We start from the raw sequence: 24,266 nt of genomic DNA, 5'->3' as shown, positions 1-24,266 counted from the left end.
GCGACGCTTTGCCGGAGATGGTTGTGCGCGTTTCGTTCTAAGTCCCGCGCGCAGTGTTTGTGCGTTGGTGCGCATTTCGTCAAAGTCTCGTGCGCTGGTGTGTTTTGATGAAGTGTGAAGTAAAAAAACAGTGTGCACAGACGCATATGCAGTGCGGGCATCGACAGGTAAGAATTTGCTGAACAGAGGCATCGCAGATTGTCGACAAGTTTCCCGCAGCCTGGCTCGACCCGGTATGACGTCATTCGTGAGTATGAAGGATTCTAAATGTGTATTTTTTGAGTGATTTGAGTGACGCTGTCGAAATACAGTGTCCCTTCGACCAATGAGTTACCCACTCACGCGAGCCCTCCCCCTCTCCACCCGTAACGCACGGTGCGCTCTGCAGTTCTCAATGTGTTTGTGTTCCACGCAAACAATGAGACCCCAAATTTTGAGTGATTCATGCCGAGGGGTATGAGGAAGCTTGAGGAAGCAAGGAGAAACGCGCTGCGATGAGAGTTCGCATTCTGTTTTACACCCCGCTTGGCAAAGAGTAACTTATTTTGATTCCTCTGGCTACCCCTGGCCATAGCTTTGAAGGAATCATGCGACACACTCGCACTCCACTACTCCATCCTATGGAAAAACGCTCCCACCATCGAGGTGTTGACCAAAATTTCGCTGTGTGCATGAGACACACACTCGCACTCCTCCACCCCTCCATAGCCGATCGCTCCCACCGTTGCGAATTGGCGAGAATTTTTGCTCTGAGCGTGAGACCCTGAAGCGCAAGAGATGACACTATGTGTAAAGACGATCATAATTCGATATGGTCAAAATGCATCGATAATTGTTTCATTTATCTGGTAATGTTTTCACTTCATCAAAATTTTAAACATTAACAACTAGGCTGATAACAATAGTTGAAATGTAAATCAGAATAAAATCAATTCATTTGAAGTAAAATAAATTCCATTATACTTTATTTTGACCATATGATCATAACTTGTACATAGTGCCATTTACTTTGTGTTCTTCACTCTCGCGTTGTGTTTTGATCGTTCGAAACTCATTGCCAGAACGAATGCAAATTTCATTTGGGAAGGATCGGTGCCGGAAGATGCAGTGAAAATTATAAAATGTTTATAGAAAAGTGGTTAAGTAAATCGTGAAAGATGTCAACGCAGGCGTAAATGCAGTTTGTTTTGTTACTTGATCTACGGGTAAGTGTATGCATAAAAGAAGAATCTTGCAAATGATGTTTGTGTTCTAACAATCGTATTGCTTTTAATGTTTGTTTATTCTTCTATTATTTTCTATCACACCTAGCAATTTCATTACCAAAGCACCTGATAACCGATCAAAGAAGGTGAATCGGGCTTACAGAGTCGCCGTTTAACTTCAGATATCTTCGTGATTGGTAACTTTTAAATAGTCCTAGTTATGTTCACCATTCTAATGCTAGATATATCTTTCATTCCTCAGGTAAACGCATCAAACAGCAAGTGTTTTTCTTCCAACAGCACGCGCCATCGGCGGAGCAAGCAGCCAACGTTTCGTTCGTCTAGCACGCACCATCAAGAATTGAAATATTCCCGAATAGCTCTGTGAATAAAAAACTGCACACTTACTGTCGGAATTTCCTAGAATTTTTTGATCGGTCTACGCTCGCGGGAATGGTGGGTCCGTTGAGGAGAAGGAAAGAAAGGGTGGGAGCGAGGATTACCCAAAAACGCGGCATTGAGAATGAGGGGAGGTGCGCTCAGCGCTCACGCTGGGACACTCACGATGCTTGAAATAAAATGTTAACAAGCATCGATTTCAAGCATGCATGTCGCGCGACATTTTGCCAAGCGGGTTACTTCCTCAAGCTTCCTCTTACCCCTCCCCACAAACAATGAGACCCCAAATTTTGAGTGATTCAGGCCGAGGGGTATGAGGAAGCTTGAGGAAGCAAGGAGAAACGCGCTGCGATGAGAGTTCGCATTCTGTTTTACACGCGCGCTTCACTAACACCAATACAAATACCGTGCTTTGACGAGCCGTCTGTGAATGTGTGTGTGTCTTCTTTTAGCGAGCTCAACTTGGAGCTGCTCGTCACATCGTGTTGTCTCGCTTACACTACAGCATCGAACCATCGCTCCGTATGTCCCCCCCCCTCCTACGCGTACAACACCACCAGTACAGCGCGACGCTTTGCCGGAGATGGTTGTGCGCGTTTCGTTCTAAGTCCCGCGCGCAGTGTTTGTGCATTGATGCGCATTTCGTTATAAGTCTCGTGCGCCGGTGTGTTTTAGTGAAGTGTGCAGTGAATAAACAGTATGCACAGACGCACATGCAGTGCGTGCATCGACAGGTAAGAATTTGCTGAACAGAGTCAACGCAGATTGTCGACAAGTTTCCCGCAGCCTGGCTCGACCCGGTATGACGTCATTCGTGAGTATGAAGGATTCTAAATGTGTACTTTAGTTTGTACTTTATGTTTCAATAAAGTGTTTAATGTAATAAAAAATGACAGTGTTTGTGTTTAGTTTTAGAATAAGTGCATGAAAGAAAACGAAAAACGAAAGAAACAACTATCTTTACATGTGTTGGTAGCATGGCTCGAAAGAACACAAACACATTGAGAACTGCAGAGCGCACCGTGCGTTACGGGTGGGGAGGGGGAGGGCTCGCGCGAGGGTGTAACTCATTCGTCGAAGGGGCACTGTATTTCGACAGCGTAACTCAAATCACTCAAAAAATACACTCATTTTGCCGGACGGGTTCTTTCGAGCCATCCACGCAAACAATGAGACCCCAAATTTTGAGTGATTCAGGCCGAGGTGTATGAGGAAGCTTGAGGAAGCACGGAGAAGCGCGCTGCGATGAGAGTTCGCATTCTGTTTTACACGCGCGCTTCACTAACACCAATACAAATACCGTGCTTTGACGAGCCGTCTGTGAATGTGTGTGTGTCTTCTTTCAGCGAGCTCAACTTGGAGCTGGTCGTCACCTCGTGTTGTCTCGCTTACACTACAGCATCGAACCATCGCTCCGTATGTCCCCCCTCCTACGCGTACAAAACCACCAGTACAGCGCGACGCTTTGCCGGAGATGGTTGTGCGCGTTTCGTTTTAAGTCCCGCGCTCAGTGTTTGTGCGTTGATGCGCATTTCGTTCAAAGTCTCGTGCGCCGGTGTGTTTTGGTAAAGTGTGAAATGAATAAACAGTGTGCACAGACGCACATGCAGTGCGTGGATTGACAGGAAAGAATTTGGTGAACAGAGGCATCGCAGATTGTCGACAAGTTTCCCGCAGCCTGGCTCGACCCGGTATGACGTTATTCGTGAGTATGAAGGATTCTAAATGTGTACTTTAGTGTGTACTTTATGTTTCAATAAAGTGTTAAATGTAATAAAAAATGACCGTGTTTGGGTTTAGTTTTAGAATAAGTGCATGAAAGAAAGCGAAAAACAAGAAGCTTTTGATGTGTTGGTAGCATGGCTCGAAAGAACACAAACACATTGAGAACTGCAGAGCGCACCGTGCGTTACGGGTGGGGAGGGGGAGGGCTCGCGCGAGGGTGTAACTCATTCGTCGAAGAGACACTGTATTTCGACAGCGTCACTCAAATCACTCAAAAAATACACTCATTTTGCCGGACGGGATGCTACCAACACATCAAAAGCTTGTTGTTTTTCGCTTTCTTTCATGCACTTATTCTAAAACTAAACACAAACACGGTCATTTTTTATTACATTAAACACTTTATTGAAACATAAAGTACACACTAAAGTACACATTTAGAATCCTTCATACTCACGAATAACGTCATACCGGGTCGAGCCAGGCTGCGGGAAACTTGTCGACAATCTGCGTTGACTCTGTTCAGCAAATTCTTACCTGTCTATCCACGCATTGCATGTGCGTCTGTGCACACTGTTTATTCACTTCACACTTCACCAAAACACACCAGCGCACGAGACTGAATGAAATGCGCATCAACGCACAAACACTGCGCGCGGGACTTTGAACAAAACACGCACAACCATCTCCGGCAAAGCGTCGCGCTGTACTGGTGGTGTTGTACGCGTAGGAGGGGGGGGACATACGGAGCGATGGTTCGATGCTGTAGTGTAAGCGAGACAACACGATGTGACGAGCAGCTCCAAGTTGAGCTCGCTGAAAGAAGACACACACACATTCACAGACGGCTCGTCAAAGCACGGTATTTGTATTGGTGTTAGTGAAGCGCGCGTGTAAAACAGAATGCGAACTCTAATCGCAGCGCGTTTCTCCTTGCTTCCTCAAGCTGCCTCATACCCCTTGGCCTGAATCACTCAAATTTGGGGTCTCATTGTTTGCGTGGAATGCCATGGATATTCAGCAGAACGCATTACCTGCCAATAGGACCACAGCATCGACACCATCCTCTCACCAGACATCGACTGCCAGCCTAAACTTTTAAAATTCATTCGTATTACTAACTTTTAGAAACAACTCTAACCAAAACCACATTTGTAACATACATATTTTTAATAAAATCAACAGATAAAAGCTTCAAGTAAAGAGAGACTAACCGGTATAAGGTAATTTGCAAGCCACAAATGGCTTACAAAGAAGAATGTTAGATTTTAAGTATTGAATTAGTTTAATTTATTAAGAGTCGAATGAAGCCAATCGGCTTAAAGTCTCTATAAAAATTAAGATACACCTGTTCTCACTTTCCTCTGAATCTTTATCCGGTTGCTATGGATCGCAATCCATGAGATTGGATCGCAATCAACTACGTCTGAATCGTTTGCAGCTACGTTTGGATCGTTTTCAGCAACGTTTGGATCGCTCTCAGTTGCCTTTGGATTTTACGGTAGCTCGCGTAAATCTCATTGCAGCGCAAAGTTTATTTAGTGACCATTCGGCGTACCTCACGATTTGAGGTATGGCTCATAACAGACGATTTGAAAAGCAAAAATTTCATATTGTTCTATGTTTGAACCCAATTGAGAATATGTGTTAAAAACCCATTTTTAAGCTATGAACAACATTTGACAGATTTGTCTGCTTCTACGCATCAGAACAGTTTTCCTCCATTCTAAAGATGGAATATCCGGCTATACCTCGAAACCCTGAACAATTCTGAATGACCACGTAGGTCGTTACGCTAAAAAGAAGAAGATTGTACTGGTTTGTTTGGAAAACTTGGTCTAATAATCAAAAACGTATGAATGGTGATGTATGCTTCATATAAAATACGATAAGATTTTACAATTGAATGCATTAATTGTTTAGTTCTTTCCTTAGAGTGCAAATGTGTCCCGCGGTCACCAAATAAACGGTGCGCTAAAACGAAATTTGCGCGAGCTACCGTAAAATCCAAAGGTAGCTGAGAGCGATCCAAACGTAGCTGAAAACGATTCAGACGTAGTTGAAAACGATTCAGACGTAGTTGATTGCGATCCATTCTCATGGATTGCGATCCATAGCAACCAGATAAAGATTCAGAGGAAAGTGAGAACAGGTGTAATAAAAAACGGTCGAAAAGACCCGCTACCCGAGCGGGTTTGAGTTACAAGACCGCGTTCTTCGGGTGGCCCATAATTCATCGTCGCAACAAAAAGTATTATGAATTTCAGTTTTATGTTTTGACATTATTGGTGTTTATTCGCATCTGTTTCATCAATTTTTTGAAACAACATTCCATAAAGATTTTTTTTTTATTTTTCGAAAGTTTTTTGAATCTATTGAAATTTTTTGCAATATATGTTTTAAATCTACCAATGAATTAAATGAGACCAACACATTAATCAACAATCACGTATGAACTTTGCAAGTATAAAAGTGTCATCAGTAAGAAATAAAAATAACTAAGTAAAGCTCATTAAACTGTTCATTGATATTTTTTCGTATTAAGCATCCTGTTTCAGTTCATAACAACAAGGAAGAGTTGCATCCCAGGCCCAAAACGTTTTTATTAGCCGCTAAGCTTCATTTTAATGGTGTCAAATGCTATAGTGATAGGAAAGTATTGTGTTAAAAAAAATGTCATTGTCAGTATTCCTGGTTTTCAAGAAAATTAATTTTAACAGAAAATTGAAGCAGCAACATGACAGCAACAACTTAGGTCTTGAATTAATGTCTGTTGTTCTAATGATTTTAGGCTATATTGCTTTTCAAGATCTTTGCTATACCATAATTTGGTATGAATGTTATCATCCAATTGTTTTATCTCATTCCTCTATTGGATAGGCCGTTAGGTTTTTAGGAAACTGCTCCTTCATTTCACAATTTCCTGGCCTTAAAGCCATTTTGTGGTTAACTCAAATGCAACTCTCTTTTCAACTCAGATAACTTTAACAATTATTGCTTGTTTTTTTTTAAACATCCATTTAAAATTTGCTCTTTTGCGTTGTTTTGTTCCTCTATTAATATGTTTAACAATATTGATGTTCTGTTACATGGCTAGCATCAAATATTAAATACTTATGACATCTTTATAATGCACCTTCAAATGTATAAAGCACTTTTTAAAGTGCATCTTCTCTAACACAAGCTAGCGAGTCGTTTCTTCATTTTAAAACGATTTTTGTTTCTTTAACTCACGTTTATTAATCTGCGTTTTTTAATTTACAAGCTTTGACTATGACAAACAATGGTAGTACTCATTCATTTCATTTTTTTTCATTTTATGCGTTTATTTGAGTAGATTTTAAGGAAGTTACCGTCGCTGTGTTTCGATTTTGCGGAATTTCAGGTTCAGGTTCTATTCGGGTGTTAGGCGGTACATGGTTTTTACTTTGTTTGATTTCTATGAACTATAAGATACCAAGCTTTTTAAATGTAACATTTTTGAGCAAACATTGTTTAATGAAAACTTATAAAATAAATCAATATTTTAATTTAATATAATTACAAAATATGTTATAAATTAATTTAAATTCATGATTAAATAATTTAAAAAATAAATAAATAAATAAGTTAATATATAAGTCAAAGGTTAATACAATGAATAAATAAATAAATTTGAAAAAAGTAAGTAAATGGCTAAGTAAACAAACAAATAATGAAATGTTATGGATAAAAATCGCTTTATAAAAAATGGCATGGGCAAAAAAAAAATTAAACTTCATCGCAATTTTTAAAGAAAACTCATTTCCACTGCATTTCATACTGATAGCTTGGGATGGTTTTGGTAAATTTGTCGTTTGAGTTTTTATCATAATCTTTAAATTGTAAAATATTTTAACAAAATAATAACAAAGCAATACCAAACATTCTTCACACAATGCGTTATTTGAATGATGTTGTTTACAAATGATATAGTCATTTATAAATTTAAATTTTAGTTACTGTGTTATGAGACAACAAATGAACATTACAGGGTTTCACACTTTATCTCAAGACCGCGGGACCCCTTTCCGAATCTGTCTTAGCCAAAGCCAAGATTGCGGTATGATGCTTGAAATCGTTGATGATACCTGAAAACGTTGATGATACCTGTATTCATCGGATGCAATGCTGAATCTGCGGCACATTTCTCGAAACACACTGGTCCGCGCCGAGGACATGCGGTCGAATATTTTTTTACACGGATAACCTTTGTGTACACCAGTCTATTAGAAACACTCAATTATCCTTTTCGTTTTTTTTAGCAAAAAACAGACTATTTAATAAAATGAGTGAATGTATATTTGTTTAATTAAAATATTTACAAGTGTTAAGAAAGTAGTTTGAACTGTTTAAATAATGTTTTCTGGTAAAAACACGAAAAAATAATTCACTGTTTTCAGTACACTGATGTACACAAAGGTTATCTGTGTAAAAAAATATTCGACCGCATGTCCTCAGCGCGGACCAGTGTGTTTCGAGAAATGTGCCGCAGATTCAGCATTGCATCCGATGAATTCAGGTATCATCAACGTTTTCAAGCATCATACCGCAGTCTTGGCATTGGCTAAGACAGATTCGGGAAGGTGTCCCGCGGTCTTGAGATAAAGTGTGAAACCCTGTAATAATTTTTACATATGACTCTAGATAGTCGAAGTCTTTACAGAGAGAGTAAGCCTCTGAATATGCTGTTTCAAACAAGCGTTTGAACAGCATAGGAGGATACATCCCCTCTCGCAAGAAGAAGAAGAAGAATAATAATAATGGAAAATGTATTACAAATGTGTGTGTTCGTAATCTACTGAAGTCGTCCTATAAACATCCTGAATCATTTCACAAGAGTGATGAATATTTATTTGTTATAGTTGTTAAATGTTCAACAACAGATTTAAACTAGATTTTAAGGAATTTTAACAAACTAAATTTAAAGTATGCCAGTTTTAGAAGTATTTTGTATTAAAAATCCGAAAATATAAAGCAATTGCCAATTGCCTGATTCAAACGGAATAGTGTCAAATTACCATTCTACACGAACGAAATCGATATTATACAAACTTGTTAGAAATTTGTTTGAGAATTTCGTTCCGAAAATGCCAAATTGAAATGGCTTTATTTGTCAAAACAAACTGCAACGTGAAACACAAGAAGTATCGTACAATTTTATTATTATTTCTACAAATGGTGTACATTGTATGCTGTTCTATTAATGTTTTTGGCGATGACATGCAAGGTAGCGTTTGTTTTATATTTCTCTACGTTCTGTAAATTTTGTTATTACTACACTTTTTACAATAAATCATTGCAAAAAATCCATTCTGAATGAAATTATATGTAATTTGCGTTTTTTTAATATATAGTTCATAGTAAAACCGTGAAGTTAGCCGGTCTCGTGATACAGTCGTCAACTCGTGCGACTTAACAACATGCCCGTCATGGGTTCAAGCCCCGAATAGACCGTGCCGCCATACGTAGGACTGACAATCCTGCTATGGGAGGTAATCCAAAAATCACTGAAAGCCAAGCCCACAAGTGGTTCAGGCAGGCCTTGACCGACAACGGTTGTTGAGCCATAAGAAAAAAGAAAAAAAAAGTAAAACCGTGAATACAAAATGCTTTCCGTAGCTTTATCCTGACGCAAAGCTGTGAGATGGAAAGCACAAAGAACGGTCTCCGTTTGAATCAGGAAATGTCCTTCGTTCAGTTAGGTATGTCAAACCAGAGACGAGTTTGCTAACACGGACCATACTTGAAAACTAGCATTTTGACACTTTTTCTTTAACACTGGAGTTACATTATTCGCCTTTATCAAATCCTTAAAATCTAATGAGCTAGGAGAACCTATAAAGCTTTCTAACAAAATTTATAATTTATAAGTTATAATAATTTATAATAAAAAATATTTATAATAGAAAACAACACGAGAAAAAATGATTCAAATTATTAGTTTATAGCAACAAAAATCATTTAACCATTAGTGGTCTTCCGAGTTTAAATCACTTTTGACAAGAACTACGATTTTTATTAAAATTACGGTTTCGTGTGTATTTCCAAAACCATATGATGCTGGGGGGAACAACATTTGTTGTTGTTTGAAACTAAATAAGGAAAATTTCTGCAAACATTGACAAAGACTAGTTCAACCTATCATTATGAAACGCAGTATACAAGTGCCATTTTTTTGTTTTAAGGACATTTTTGAAGCTTGAGGAAAAAATCGATTGGTTTTTTAATGATTTGCTGTGCGTAGACGCTTGAAATGTTATTTTCATAATTATTTGCTGCGCGTATTCTATTTCTTAGTTGCCATTTTAAACCTCCGAGGATTTGGAGCAATACATCTTGTAGGAAATTTCGTCTGACCAGCAAATTCAAGGATCCAGCGTACTAGTGGGTAATTTAATATGAACATATTACATTGAGTGATTTCATACGTCAAAACGCATTTGACTCTTTTATCTCGGCAGGAAGAGATAATTGTAGTCGAAAGACTCAAAATCTCTGTTATCTAAAACTACTTCTGTATTTCCACTGAAGTTCATTTTCATTTTAATCAACCAAAGCAGAGATTACTTCAACTAAACAATTAAAACAGAATAATTACAAAAAAAAAACTACGGTATAGCGCTATTGAAAAGATTCTGTAATTTAAAAAAAGGCATACTCGAATCACTTTGGATGGAAGAATGCTATTTGCTTTTTTGTAGTCCAATATACACAAAATTGTCCGAATTTGAGCCAGCGCAAATGACCGCACAAAGATTTTAAGTGTAAGTATAGTAATGCATTGTGTAAAAGCGCTAGCAGTTGAGAATGACAGTTGAGAAATACAAGAATAGCAGTTTTGAAATAAATGTGTGTATATTGCCATCCAGTTTATCAAGCCGGCGTGTGTTTAGACTCCGGTCCTCTTTGGAGATCTGATACTTTTAAGACGAGGTAGCAAAGAATCAATTTTACAATGAAGGTATATTTTACAGGTTGCAAAGACTGAAATAAAGTCATTTAAGCTTTTTTAGCTGTGAACTCATAGCATGTAGTAATTATCAATTAAAAATGTGCATATTTAAAAATGTGCATAAAGAAAAAAATTGTCTAGTCATCTTCGTTATTTGCATGTAGTGAAGAAATCTTTCACTAAAAATGCTGTTCGTTGCTATTGAAATAGATTTTTAGTTATTTGCTCGGATTCAATTTCAGTGTGAGTAGAATTACTCTAGGGCAGTGGCGTATTTAACGGTAAGCAAAGTAAGCAATTGCGAGGGGCCCCGTCAATGAGGGGCCCCGGAATCTTTAGTCCATTATCCATAACAGTTGATAGAATATGGCACTGTATTAGCAAGGAGGGCGCATCACCCCGTGGGTGATGGACGTTGGGGCCCCGCGCTAGACGAACCCTAAGCACCCCCCCCCACCACCCCCCGGCAGCAACCAAATTTAATTTGAAATGTTACATAATCAAAGACAGATGCCGAGTACCTTCAGTAATGCTCTAGGGGTTTTCAAATTTATCCATTAGTAGTCAATAATAACTTAGTAGCCGGTCTCGTAGTACAGTCGTCAACTCGTACGACTTAACAACATGCCCGTCATGGGTTCAAACCCCAAATGGACCGTGCCGCCATACGTAGTACTGACTATCCTGCTATGGGGGGAAATCAATTAGTCACTGAAAGCCAAGCCCACAAGTGGTACAGGCAGGCCTTGACCGACAACGGTTGTTGTGCCAAAGAAGAAGAAGAAGTCAATAATAAAAAAATCAAAATCAAATAATGAATTGTGTGGATGAAAGCCTTAAAATTAGTTCCATATCTTTTTATCTATGATATTTCAACTTAGTTTGCTAATATGTAAACTGTTGGATTTTTTTAGGTGGGATGAACAAACCTTAGCAATCTTAAACGAGTGGATTTTTTTACTCTTATGTAAGGCAAACAATAAAAATAAACCAAAAGGTAATCAACGGTTATTATTCACAACAAAATACTTGAAATATCAATCAAATGAACATATGACCCATAAACAGGCAGGTATCATATTATGTGAAAAACATGCACTTGTATACGTGCAATAGGTATTTTATGTGTAAGGCTACATTAGAGATCCTTCGTCAAATGCAATTTTTGGACGTGTTGGCAAAATGTTTAGTGAGTAACTTGTTCGATAACGTCGGACAACCAAACTTCGTTATTAAATACACATTTTTGACAGCATATTGCGTTTGATAAAATTGCATCCAAAAAAGCTATGACACTCTCCTTGAAGATGAACTAATTTTAATGACCGCATTTGTTTGGTGGAGACAAATACTGGAAGTTTTATATGATAATTTTCGGTCGAGTTTTGATTTTTTTATAAATATCGACTAGGAATTGCTTCCAGCAAGTTAATTCATGCGAATGACAAAAAAGGACTTGAACTTATTGCCGTTGTTTTATAAAATCAACAAAATCGTTGCACTCTTGAGTGCTTGTAGCATATCTCATAAAATAAATAATCTTTTAAATGTTTTAAAGATGTTATTTAGCATATTTTTTTCTTGTTTTATGCGATGAAAAACAGAAATATTTTTTTATATTTAAAAAATCAATAAATGAAAGTGAAAGTATTTTACATTGCCTAAAAATAAACCAAATATCTTATCATAGTAGAGAGGATTTTATGTACAAAAATGTTTTTTCATCGATAAAGTGCTCTATAAGGCATAAAGGAAAGATTAATTAATAAGTAACAAATAAAAAACATTTAGAAACATTCAATTCAATTTAATTTTAATAGTTATAACATGTTATTTAAATATATTTAATGTCAGCATCAGCTTTTCGTAAAAACTTCTGAAACACTGGATTTGTTGAACGGAATAAGTATGTTAGTCGGGAAAATAATGTTGTATAATAATTAAAAAAGTATCATTTTCGTGGGTTAAGTACTTATTAAGCAATTAAATTGTGATAAATTAGATGTTTACATCATATAGAATACCAGAATATAATACCATGAGAATACTAGAACATCATGAGAAAACTTGAAAAAATAAAATTATTCTTGTTTGTTTGAACATTATATCTTAAAATTTAAAGTAGTTGATTGTTGTTCGTAAACGTAAAAACTTCTGTCTTATCACTTGTACGTGAAATATTAACGTACTTCAGACGGTGTCATATTGTTGTAAATAGTTGCCATTATTTTGTAAATACTGTATGAAATTTAATCGGTCGCCTTGTGTTTGAATTTACCATACCTATTAATATATATTCTTCATTTTAAATTTCATCTGCTGCCTAGTTCAACGACCCGGATATCTTGTATGAAAACAGTCAGAACTAACCAACCGATTGTTATTGACATTTTCCGCCTAATGCGGTTTTTATGAACTGAAGATTTTGTAATACAACGCCTACTATATTTGTATGCAATTTGCAACAGTAAAAAAACTATGAAATTATGATTTAGGCAATACATGGTTTAACGCCTTTGCATATTTTTTCAAATTTTGAACACGACTTTTTCCGAAAAAAAAACAATTTAGTGACGTTACAAAACAATACCATCACTTCGAAAATATTGTTTTTTTTATTATTATAAATAATGGGCTTGTAATTTGTCCAAAAATAGAGGGATAGAGTCATACAATTTTTTACTATATATTTTTTTTTAATTTCAAGAGCGTATCAAATATGTTTGAATATTTTGTAAGATAGAGTGGAAAAATGAAGATAAGTTTTTCTATAATTTCTTTCATTCTTTATTTTCTTCACTCAAATTATGTTGTTGCAAAATAATCAATCAATAGATCACATACGGTAACTGCAAGGACAATAGATTTATAATTTGTTAACAATGCTATTTCACATGTTTATGTAATATTTTTCAAATTTTTATGAAAAAAATGACTTATTATTACGAGAAAATCAATTTAGGACCGTAGCATAACTAAAAAGTCCACTGGCTTTTTGTAATAATTACTGCAAATAAAAATTGTACAAAAATACAAATAAAATATTATTGGAGAGTGTATATAAGAACTGAAATTTCATCATTATGCAGATTCAACATTTGGCAGCTGTTGAAAAACATATTGGAATAATAATATGCACATTTGCAAAATATGCATGAATTTTAATATGACACCATACCACAGTCGTGGAATAGATCTCGATCCCATACCGGTCCTGGAATTGAATTAGACTCTGGAATTGATCGATCCTGGAACAGTTCTTAAAGCCGTACTGTACTAGAATATATTTGCATCACAAACATTTTTAAGTTCATTAACATGATTTTCAAAACATTCCAAGCTGGACTGTGTAACTGTGTGTCCGACATGACCCGTATCCCCTAAAAGAATGTTGTTGCTGCCATGAAAATGCCATCATGAATCCGAACCTGCAGTAGTGGCTTCCTAAAGTAGGACACCTATCTTCGGACTAAGTGGCTTCCTAGACAGTTCCTTGGACCACTCATCGGAAAACTTTCCTCAGTCGTCGTAGATGACATTCGTTAGCTATGCTTCCGGCAAACAGAATTGAGCCGATATATTAAAATTTTTGCGAAAAATCACGCATAAATTTATGTACAGTCTAAACTCACTGATTGAATTTCGATTGACTGCCAACTATTTATTAAGTGCTTTTTAGTTGGCACATTATCCATAAAAAACCGAAATGTTCATGAGGTTTTTGTGAATTTGCATGAGGTTTGAAGCCAGTATCTACACAAATAAAACAGATAACTATCCTCCGAATAACTTGTTATGGGTTCGAGCCCCAAATAGACCGTGCTGCCATACGTAGGACAGACTATCCTGTTATGGGGGGTAATCCAAAAGTCATTGAAAGCCAACCCCACAAGTGGTACAGACAGGCTTTGACCAAAAACGGTTGTTGAGCCAAAAGAAGAACTATACTCGGTATGTGAATAATGCTGTTAATAAAAATCATCACAGTAAATTTGTTTTTCCGGAAAAAGTCGTTTGCTATTTGTTTAAAAAAAAAATGATATGCAAGGATGTCAAATTACATTTTGTCCATTTCTTTCGCAGTTTTCATTTATATCTTCCATATTTCATGTGAATCGCAAAAAACGACTGTCGATATTATAATGGTAGGCGCTGTACTAATTGTTAACTGATAGATTAACTGGCAATATTTGGCAAAATGTCTGATAAATAATATAATGGGTTCGTTGTCAATATTTAAATCCTGTAAAAGCTATGAATGCTTCTATTTGATTAACATTTGGCATACGTTGATTGCCTTTTATGTAAGATTATCAATAATTTAATTGCTGTGATTCATAGTAATACATTTTCTTCTTCAAGCATGTTAATGTATTAGTATCTAAATGTTGTCTGTCTAAAGATTTGTAATATGATTGTGCTACATAACTTCACTAGAAGTGAGCTGGACAACACGAGTTTCACGAACAATCAGAATTGGTTTAGCACATCTGCACTATAAGCTGGCAACATTTTTATAGTAAATTGATTGCTAGTAATTTTTTATCGATTGTTTTCACATTGTTCATCATATAACGTGCTGCGCACGAATCTTTGGTTAAGTGTTGTAGTTTCAATATTCATTACACATTGCTTGCAATATCAAAAAGAGTATGGCCTGCGTTAGTTTTACAATTTTCAATAAATTTAGCTATTGCACACGCATATATTGTGTGGTTGTATTTTTGAACAGATGTATGATGAACCGAAACTAATAAATTCTTATAAATATTTATGCTAATTATAATAAATAAAATGAAAAAATACAAACAAAGTAATCAGTTTTGTGTCAAACATTGCCTAGGGTTATTGTTCAAACATTAAACCTAATGAAAGTTATGCATTAATAGATGTTAAATTCAATGAAGCTTAAACTCCAAGTGGTTTGTTGTGCAGAAAGATGAATGGGTTATAAAACATTTTTCAGGTTAAAATCCTTACAAACACTGCGTTGCAGTGAGTAATCTTGATGTTCATATGCGCATTGTAGCAATATGAACGAGGCGGGATTTCCTCCTCCTCCCGCGTTGTGTGTTTTGGTTAATCACCGCCTAAACTTAGCGCCTGTACAATCCTTGGATCTGCCTTGCTGCCTTCACGAAACTCTTCCAGAGTCAATCGATCATCGTGGTTTTTATCCATCTGGTCAAATATTTTATCCACTCGCTTTTGTGGTGTATTGTCGTCCTCGCTTTGTGGCTGCTGACCCTATTATAGGAATTTATTTAAAAAAAGAAGGTTAAGTTATTGTAGATTTAAGGACTTGTTGGATTTAAATTTGTTTCAAATGAATAACATACCACCATTTGATATATTGCATCAACAATATTATACATTTCATCCCGTGTTATGAAACCGTCATTGTCTACATCATACAATCGAAACGCCCCTGAAATTTTTACCAACGACATATAGTTTAGCTTCAAATCTGATCACTCGCTCCAATTTATATTTCTACTTACAATGTAACTTTTCATCCAGATTTCCTCTTGAAGTTATTGAAAGAGCTCTTATAAACTCTTCGAATTCTATCGATCCATCCTATAATCGAAACATGATAATATTCATTTAATAATTTGAATATTTGAATACATTTCAAGAACATCACGAAAAATTTAATTAAAAAGCTGAAACAAGTTTAAAGATATCTAGTAATAATGAGATACAAATTTTAAAAATATATTGTAAAAAATGTTGCCCTAATATATTTAATACGAGCTCTAACTAGAGCTTCTGAGTTCGATAACCTGAAGAGATGGGTTCTCCGGATCGCACCCACGGTTCCGCTCCGGTTCCGGCAAGTATGATTCCGATTCCGACTCCAGAGAGGAATCTGCCGGAATCGTCCGGAATCATTGTAATTGTCCGGAATTGTCAGAATCGTCGGAATCGTCCGGAATAGTCGGAATCGTTAGGAATCCTCTGGAGTCGTCCGGAACCGTCCGGAATCGTCGGAATCGTCCGGAATTGTCTTGAATCGTCGGAATCGTACGGAATCGTCTGGAATCGTCGCAATCATCCGGAATCGTGCGGAATCGCAGTCAATCGATAGTAGTGAATGTGAGAAGCCACATTTAATACATATTTCACTTTCTCCGCCAATGCTTTGCATGCACCTCCGGCAAGTACTTCTTCTTCTTTGGCACAACAACTGCTGTCGGTCAAGGCCCGCCTGTACCCACTTAGTGAAGTCAGCTTGGCTTTCAGTGACTTATTGCTACCATAGCAAAATAGTCAATCCTACGTATGGGGGCACGGTCTATTCGGGACTTGAACCCATGACGGGCATGTTGTTAAGTCGTACGAGTTGACGACTGTACCACCAGACCGGCCCCTCCGGTAAAGTTTACGGGCGGCCATGATATATCTGTCTTCAGACACCGTCAATTTGACGGGTGGATAAAATACGGAGTTAGATTGATTAAAATCATGAAAAAATCTCTATTATTATAATTATCTATTGTATTACACGTTGTGTTTTTCATAGACATTTGTTTGCATAATGCTAATATATTGTAATAGTCATTATCGTATCACCGAACACATGAGCCAATATCTTATCGATGCCACATTTTGACCAATGTCGGCAGTAGTTTCGAAAACCAAAGGAATAATTGGACTACGAACTCCGCTTCAGTCCACTTTAGTTCATTTATCATGATTTATGTGCCTGACGGGTTTTTTCCGATAGGGCCACGTCAGCCACATAGTGGCTGACACATTACACATTGTAAAAGACGTGTTACAAGAGATAAATTTGCCCGTATTTGATCGGTTCCTTCACAATGCTTTTCTTTCACGGTTATTATTTCTTAAAAAATGATTAAAATATCAAAATGAGTTTCTATTATGTTTTCATAAATAAATGAGAATGAGAATGAACAATAATTATAAGATCTTGGAGTTCATTTATTCATCCTTTACTTTTGATGCACAATCTTAAAACACTCATCACAAAGTTGAGGTTGATCGGGACAGCTTGGACAATACGTAAACGATCTTTTCACAGTTTCACGTGCCTTTGATCGGCCCATGCTTTGCCTGTCATTGTTGTAGCATCGTTTGCATGCGCGTGCGTCACCAAAGCGTTGCAAAGGGGGGTTCCAAGAATGAAATTCCATGGAATAAGCCCAACAGACGACATTGTGGAGCGACTGAGACAACAAAGAGAATTGGTGAATTTGATTTAAAAGAGAAAAACTGCAAAAGCAAATGCAATCGTTTCAAAGAGTGATTCCGTGGCCTGACGGGGCAGTTCAGTGGGCATGTATGGTGGCAGACAACGTGTTAATAACGGCTCTAATTATGAACACAGTTATCAAGTCGTACGACTTTAATGATATGTTCTCTATAGGTTCGATTCCTAAGCTCTTTTGTTCCGGGTTCCGGTAAGCTCTTTTGTTGCCAGTATATTAAGATATTTCATGAACGCTCCAAACATTTTGGAGAGGCAGTACTTGCCGGAGGTGCATGCAAAGCATTGACAGAGAAAGTGAAATATGTATTAAATGTGGCTGCCCACATTCACTACTATCAATTGACTACGATTCCACACGATTCCGGACGATTCCGATCGATTTCGGATGATTCCGACGTTTCCGGATGATTCCGGTCGATTTCAGCCGATTCCGGTCGATTCCGAATGTTCCGACGATTCTAGACGATTCACGTTCACGTTCCAGCCGCCGCGCATGTGGCAATGCTGTCTGTCGTACATGTGAGCCAGGATTCCGGACGATTCCGACGCTCCCTGACGATTACCGTCGTCTCCGGGCGATTCCGGTCGATTCCAGACGATTCCGGACGGTTCCAACGACTCCGCACGATTCCGACAATTTCGATGATTCCAGACGATTCCTAGCGGATTCCGGCTTGTAGGATTGAACCTACCCTTCGGAACTGGGTCCGAAATTTGCTGGAATCGTCCGGACCCTGTTTCGCTTTTTTGTGCGTTTTGCCCAACTCTAAACCTGATGCCCACATTCGGATGTACGACCCCGCTGGGGAAAGCGACGGAAAAAATCATTGCCTTTTGCGCATTTTCTTTGGCCTTCTCCTTCCGCCCTACGGCAAATTGGTCAAGCAGCCTGCTGGACATAGCGTCGGAAGAACTCATTGCTTTTCGCGCATTTTCTCATGCCTTCTTTTTCCCTCCTAGGGCAAATTTGTCAAGCAGCTTGTCGAACTACCCGTCCCTTGCTTCGCCTCCTTACCCTCGCCTGTGCGCGCTGTGACAGGTATCAATGTGTTGGTGCGTCAGACGGCCAATCGCTGTCAGCCGTCGTCCGTGCTTTTTCCCTCGATAACGCTATCTCTTTCTCGCGTGTGGTCAATGCTCGCGAGCTGTTGTGCTTAAAAAAATCGTTGACAAACATTGCGGCGATGAAGTTGCATTTTCACAAATCAAACCAAAAAAGCGCAATGAGTTCAATTGCTGCAATTTAAAAATGACTACGGAATCGCTAGCTCACGCTGGGGGGTTTGCTGTGCATTACGCATTAACACGTTCATCGCACACGTTCCCGGCGTTGATTTTCATCAGCTTTCCATTCCGTCAGCATCTAGAACGCAAGCTGATTGTAAAATCAGCACACTGGAAAGTTCGCTGGCAGTCCCTGGGGCCCATCATCGAACTTAACGTGTTAAACTTTGGTTCGTCGCAAATGGTTCTTCAGCCACGGGGCCCCAACGACCATCTTTCCGCGTGCCCTTGTCGCTAATACTCTGTCCACTTGTAAACATACGTCATACTACATACTAGAGATCTTCGGCGACCGCCTAGTCGCATACCGGTAGATCCGCCGCTGGTTCATGACGGTGTTTTTTTTACTGTAGAGTGCATCCTTCCCCCTGCATGCAGCGTATGAATCGGGCAGGAGAGAGTGTGGCAGTATGCAAGTTGCCCGGTGCATATGAGCGATCCCGCGGCACCTAATTCCTCGCATCTGCATGCCCGTCGTGGGTTCTAACCGCGTAAGAGCCGGAAAAGGTCGGCATGATCGCGTAGGCCATCATGACAATAATACAGGGTTTCCCACGATTTATTGGTCAGTTCCCATGATTTTTTGGTGCGTTCTCACGATTTTTTGGTCGTATCCCATAGATTTTTGGTTCGTTCCCATAATTTATTGGTATTTTCCGATTGGACATCAATACAATTGCACCAAAAAATTCTGGGAAACGACCAAAAAATCGTGGGAACGCACCAAACAAACATGGGAACCCACCAAAAATTGATGGGAACCAACCAATAAATCGTGAGAAACCCTGTAATAATAATAATAATAATAAGAAGAAGAAGAAGAAGAAGAAGAACTTAGCATAACAGTTCACACCCGGGGAAGAGTTTGTCTTGACTTTGTTGCTGCCGGGTGTCCCGCGGTGGCGCGACAAATCAACGGAATGCAATCGACCAAAACAAGAACCTACCGATCCGAACTCATTCCAAGGCATTGCCGGCAATCGGCGTCATGATAATTACTACAAACCAACAAGCCACCAGATTCTAGACGGACAGGTGCAGCACCATACGCGCACCGTAAAAAACAAATCCAGAATCCTCTTTTGTATGAATTTAGTTCAAGTTTTGTTTCCACTTGCGTCCGCTAGCTTAATTGGAAAGAAATGTGCAATATATCACACGCACGTTTGCTTAGATCACGTGTTTTTAATACCCCCAACAGCAAAGCCGATCGCAAAGATGCCAATGCCAATGGTTGTGTTGTCTCTCAGGTAGCGAGATCGAAAATGCATGGACTTTGTAGCCGCAGCGGAAGAAAATGTACGCATCAGAATCAAATAGTTTTGGGGTTTCCAAACGCACGCACACACACAAACACGCGCGTGCAAACTCACACACATACACACACACACACACGCACGCACACATGCATGAACGCGCGCACGTCAGCACGCACGCACGCACTCACGCACGCACGCACGCACACACACACACACAAACACACACGCACGTACGCACACATGCACGTACGCGCGCACACATGCACGTACGCGCGCACGCGAGCACGCACGTACGTAAACGCGCACGCTAGCACGCCAGCACGCACCCACGAAAGCGCGCGCGCGAGCACGCGCCTCCAAAGTCGCGCACGCGATCACGCACCCTCCACCAACCCCCCACCTCCCCCCCCCACCCTCCCGCACGAGCGAGTACGGCTACCCTATCGGAAGAAAGGCTGGTTCAGCTATCATGTAGCGCATCCTCTTCCCTAGCGCCGGGTGGGGTGGGGAATCGCGACATGATAGAGTGAACGATCACTTTCCCCGCGCTGTGTGTGTGCGTGTGTGTATCGAGAACCGAAAACTCGAGACAGATTTCGGCATATTAAAAAAAAATTATTGCCACTTTACACTGTGCTACATGATGCTTAGAAGGTCGTTGAAGCATCTAACAAGTTCAAATTAAAAAAATATTAGATTAGTGTTAGACGTTCTCCTACGCTTGTTTTAAATAGGCTTCTTCACCCTCAGTTGGCAGGGGCATCGAATGGTCTCATCAGCAGCGGCACGAAATAAAATAAACCATCAATACACCGATAACACTTTGAATCCCAATCCAGCTTGTCCCACAGCGTCTCAAGGCCACACACAAATTAATAAATGCTAACACCCACCAATAACAACAATACATAACCGCAATGCACGTATGATTATCAACGCATACACCGCAACAGCCAATCAGCTGGCGGTGGAAGCACAAGTAAGGCAGGGCAGGGTGAGGGAGGCAGAAGAAGCGGACGAAAAAAGGGCGCCCCAATATTTTTAAAAATTTTGACCGTTTTTTTTTGCTCCGCCGCCATAAATAGTTCGTCCATTTCGCCAACAGATGGCGCTAACCCTGCGCCGGGATCGCTGAAGTCCCGCGCGGGAGACCAGCCAAAATCTGCCAATATCTCGTCGTTCGAGGCCCATAGTCGCCCCGAAAGATTGGTATTCATTTGACGTTACTTGCAGTCAGCAAGAAGCGAATACGAGACGTACAATATTGAGTGAAGTCGCAAAAATATATCATGTGCTAGGACTGGTAGGCCCTGTTATAACGTTGGCAAAATTAATACTTCGAGAAGTAAGTGAGCTTAGAACTGGGTGGGATGAGATAGTGCCGCAAGTTATTATTAATAAGTGGATTTGCCTTCGTAATGAACTGTTTCATTTGAACCATTTGAAAGTGCCACGCTCGATTCTTGCGATTAATACTAAGGTGATTGAGCTCCATGTGTTTGTAGACGCTTCTGATAATGCGTACGGAGTTTGTGTTTATATTCGATGCATCAATGTCGATGATAGTGTAACAATGAATCTTATTTGTAGCAGCTCACGCCTATTGCCAACTAAGGGGGCTTTCACGATTCTAGTTAGTTTTTTTGTATGGAGTTTGACAGTTGGAGGCTGAAATCATGTAAATACTCCATACAAAACCACACAAAAAACTAGCCTGCAATTTTCAGTCTAGATTATTCTAGCCACAAAGCTAGAATTAGATTCGAGTACCTGTTCGAAAACACGGGTTTGTTTACATTTATCCCAAGGTGCATTAAAGACATCAGGTAATGCAATATAGAATCAAAGCGTATGTAGTTCAGGTGGTCTCATAGCATTTTTTTCATAACCAATTTTGAGCATCACTTTTTGACAGGATGGGTTAAAACTTTTGTTCAAACAAGCTTTCTGGAGGCATGACGAATACTCAAAACACTCTTAAAATCTTCATTCAGAAGCAGAAGCGATAAAAATCAGCCTTCTAAATTCATACACCTTGGGATAAGCCCACCTGTATATTATACTCACTTAGATAGCTGCTCGAAAACTGCTATACAATGCAAACAGCTGACAGGCTGAAATTTCAGCCTGCGAACTTACAACGGAAAGGCCCCTTAAAATAGAAAAAGGCTATCACAACACCACGTGTAGAGCTGCTGCACAGTTACTAGCTAGATTGGCTGTAAAAGAGATAGAAGCGATTGATGTGTCATTTAACAAAGTGTATTTGTGGACAGACTCACAAATTGTAAAAGCGTGGATACGTCACCCTCCAGAACAATTACAAACCTACGTTGCGAATCGTGTTAGAGAAATTCATGGGTTTACAAAGGACCTTACATGGCTTCGGAACATTACTTCGGAAAATAATCCTGCAGATATAATTTCGCGTGGTGAAAACCCCAAATGATTATTGCCTAATGAAGGGTGGTGGTATGGGCCCTCCTTCTTAAGAACAAAGAGTGTAGTTAAAATGCGTGTGAATCCAGAAAAAGATTTTGAGGTTCCTGAGTTAAAGGGCAAGGTGATGTTGATTGCTGCAAGTATGAAAGGAGTAAAGTTGAATTTTGAATTTACCAATGACTATAACATACTGTTACGAATGATGGTGAATATAGTGCGTTTTGCGAAACACAGAGTGTCTAAAAGAAGTGACTTAAAGAAAGATTTACCATCAAGTGCAGATTTAGAGGACAGTTTGAAGGTAATGCGGTGTATTCAACGTAAATCATTTGCGAGTGTTTGTCGAGCGTTAGAAAATGGTAATACGAAACATGAACTATTGAGCTTGAGACCATTTATTGATCCAGTGGATAAGTTATTGAGGGTTGGAGGACGATTGAAAAGTGCATTTATTCGGTATGATAGTCGACATCAGATGCTGTTACCAGCAAACCATAGGTTTGTGGAGATTCTTGTGCGACATTTACATGAAACGAACCTACACCAAGGACAAAAAGGATTGTTAGCAGTGGTTCGTCAACGGTTCTGGCCGCTAAGAGTAAAATCTACTATTAAGAAAGTGATTGCGAAGTGTGTTACTTGTTTCCGAGCAAACCCTACTACCATTGAGCAGTTGATGGGTGATTTACCGTCCTACCGGGTACAACCAGCCCCAGTGTTTCATCAAACTGGTGTAGATTTTGCTGGAATTGACCATTTTTAATCAAATCTAGTGCTACTGGAAGAAAACCATCGATTATAAAGACTTATGTGTGTTTGTTTGTGTGCATGATTACTCGTGTGCATGATTACTCGTGTACATCGAGCTAGTTTCCGACCTATCGACCGATGCATTTTTTGCGGTCGTCTGCGTCGTTTAATAAGCCGTAGAGGCCTTCCTCTTAGAATCTTTTCAGATAACGCTTCGTTGGAGCGCACAACGAGTTGGAAGAACTGGCTAAGATGTTTGCTGAGGAAGAAAATGCTAAGAGAATCGTTAACGAGTGTACCAGCCGCGGAATCGAATGGTCATTTATTTCTCCAAGGAGTCCCCATTTCGGCGGGAAGCTGGGAACAGTGGCGGATCAAGGGTATCGGGGGCCCTAGGCAGAACGATGAGTTGAGGCTCTCTGTAAATGGTAAATGTTTTGGGGGGGGGGGGGGGGGTAGCGGCACTAAAGTTGCTATTGGGAGATTGCCAGTAAACTTGAAATGCCGTCGGGGCCCCCTTGGATCATCAGTCGCAAACTCTTCAATTTTTGCTGCCGGTGGGGGGGGGGTGCAAATGTTTCGCCAACCTCGGGGCCCCATCGGCCATCCTTCCGGGGGCCCTTGTCGCTAGTACTCTGTCCATACGGCATACTATATAATGGCAATCTACGGGGCCCCAGGCGACCGCCTAGTCCGCCTACCGTTAGATCCGCCGCTGGCTGGGAAGCTGGTGTAAAACAAGTAAAACATCACCTTACTCGAGTCGTAGGGGGCCATCGATTATCCTATGAGGAACTGAATACGACCCTTATTCAGATAGAAGCAGTACTCAATTCAAGGCATTTATTTCCTTGTTCTAACGATCCTTGCGATTTAACAGCCTTAACACCCGCACATTTTTTCACAGAGCGAGTAATGCAAACAGCAGCTGAACCATCATATTTAGATTTAAAATTATCCAGACTGTCCAGATCCATATGGCAACTTCTGCA

The 24,266-nt window shown here is 39.4% G+C and overlaps 1 protein-coding gene and 1 long non-coding RNA gene across 8 annotated transcripts in view; one reads left to right on the top strand and one right to left on the bottom strand.

The window, feature by feature from the left end:
• The first annotated feature begins 478 nt into the window (after nt 1-478).
• On the top strand, nt 479-1,617 carry LOC120905834. The gene is made up of 3 exons (XR_005739947.1): nt 479-1,205; nt 1,312-1,402; nt 1,468-1,617. It is a non-coding gene; the product is annotated as an uncharacterized LOC120905834 (long non-coding RNA).
• Nucleotides 1,618-12,108: 10,491 nt separating this feature from the next.
• LOC120905832 (frequenin-1) overlaps nt 12,109-24,266 on the bottom strand; it is a 69,384-nt gene continuing 57,226 nt past the window's right edge. For all 7 annotated transcript variants that reach the window (XM_040317052.1, XM_040317047.1, XM_040317049.1 and 4 more), the window contains exons 5-7: nt 15,804-15,882; nt 15,642-15,730; nt 12,109-15,549 (exon numbers count right to left, since the gene is read on the bottom strand). In XM_040317052.1, the coding sequence (XP_040172986.1) occupies nt 15,382-15,549; nt 15,642-15,730; nt 15,804-15,882 (336 nt within the window). In that variant the 3' untranslated portion in view covers nt 12,109-15,381. The remainder of the gene's footprint in view (nt 15,550-15,641; nt 15,731-15,803; nt 15,883-24,266) is intronic.

The sequence above is a fragment of the Anopheles arabiensis genome, chromosome X (genome assembly GCF_016920715.1).
Source record: "Anopheles arabiensis isolate DONGOLA chromosome X, AaraD3, whole genome shotgun sequence".
Classification (NCBI taxonomy): Eukaryota; Metazoa; Arthropoda; class Insecta; order Diptera; family Culicidae; genus Anopheles; species Anopheles arabiensis.
This window is presented reverse-complemented; position numbering and strand designations above follow the sequence as displayed.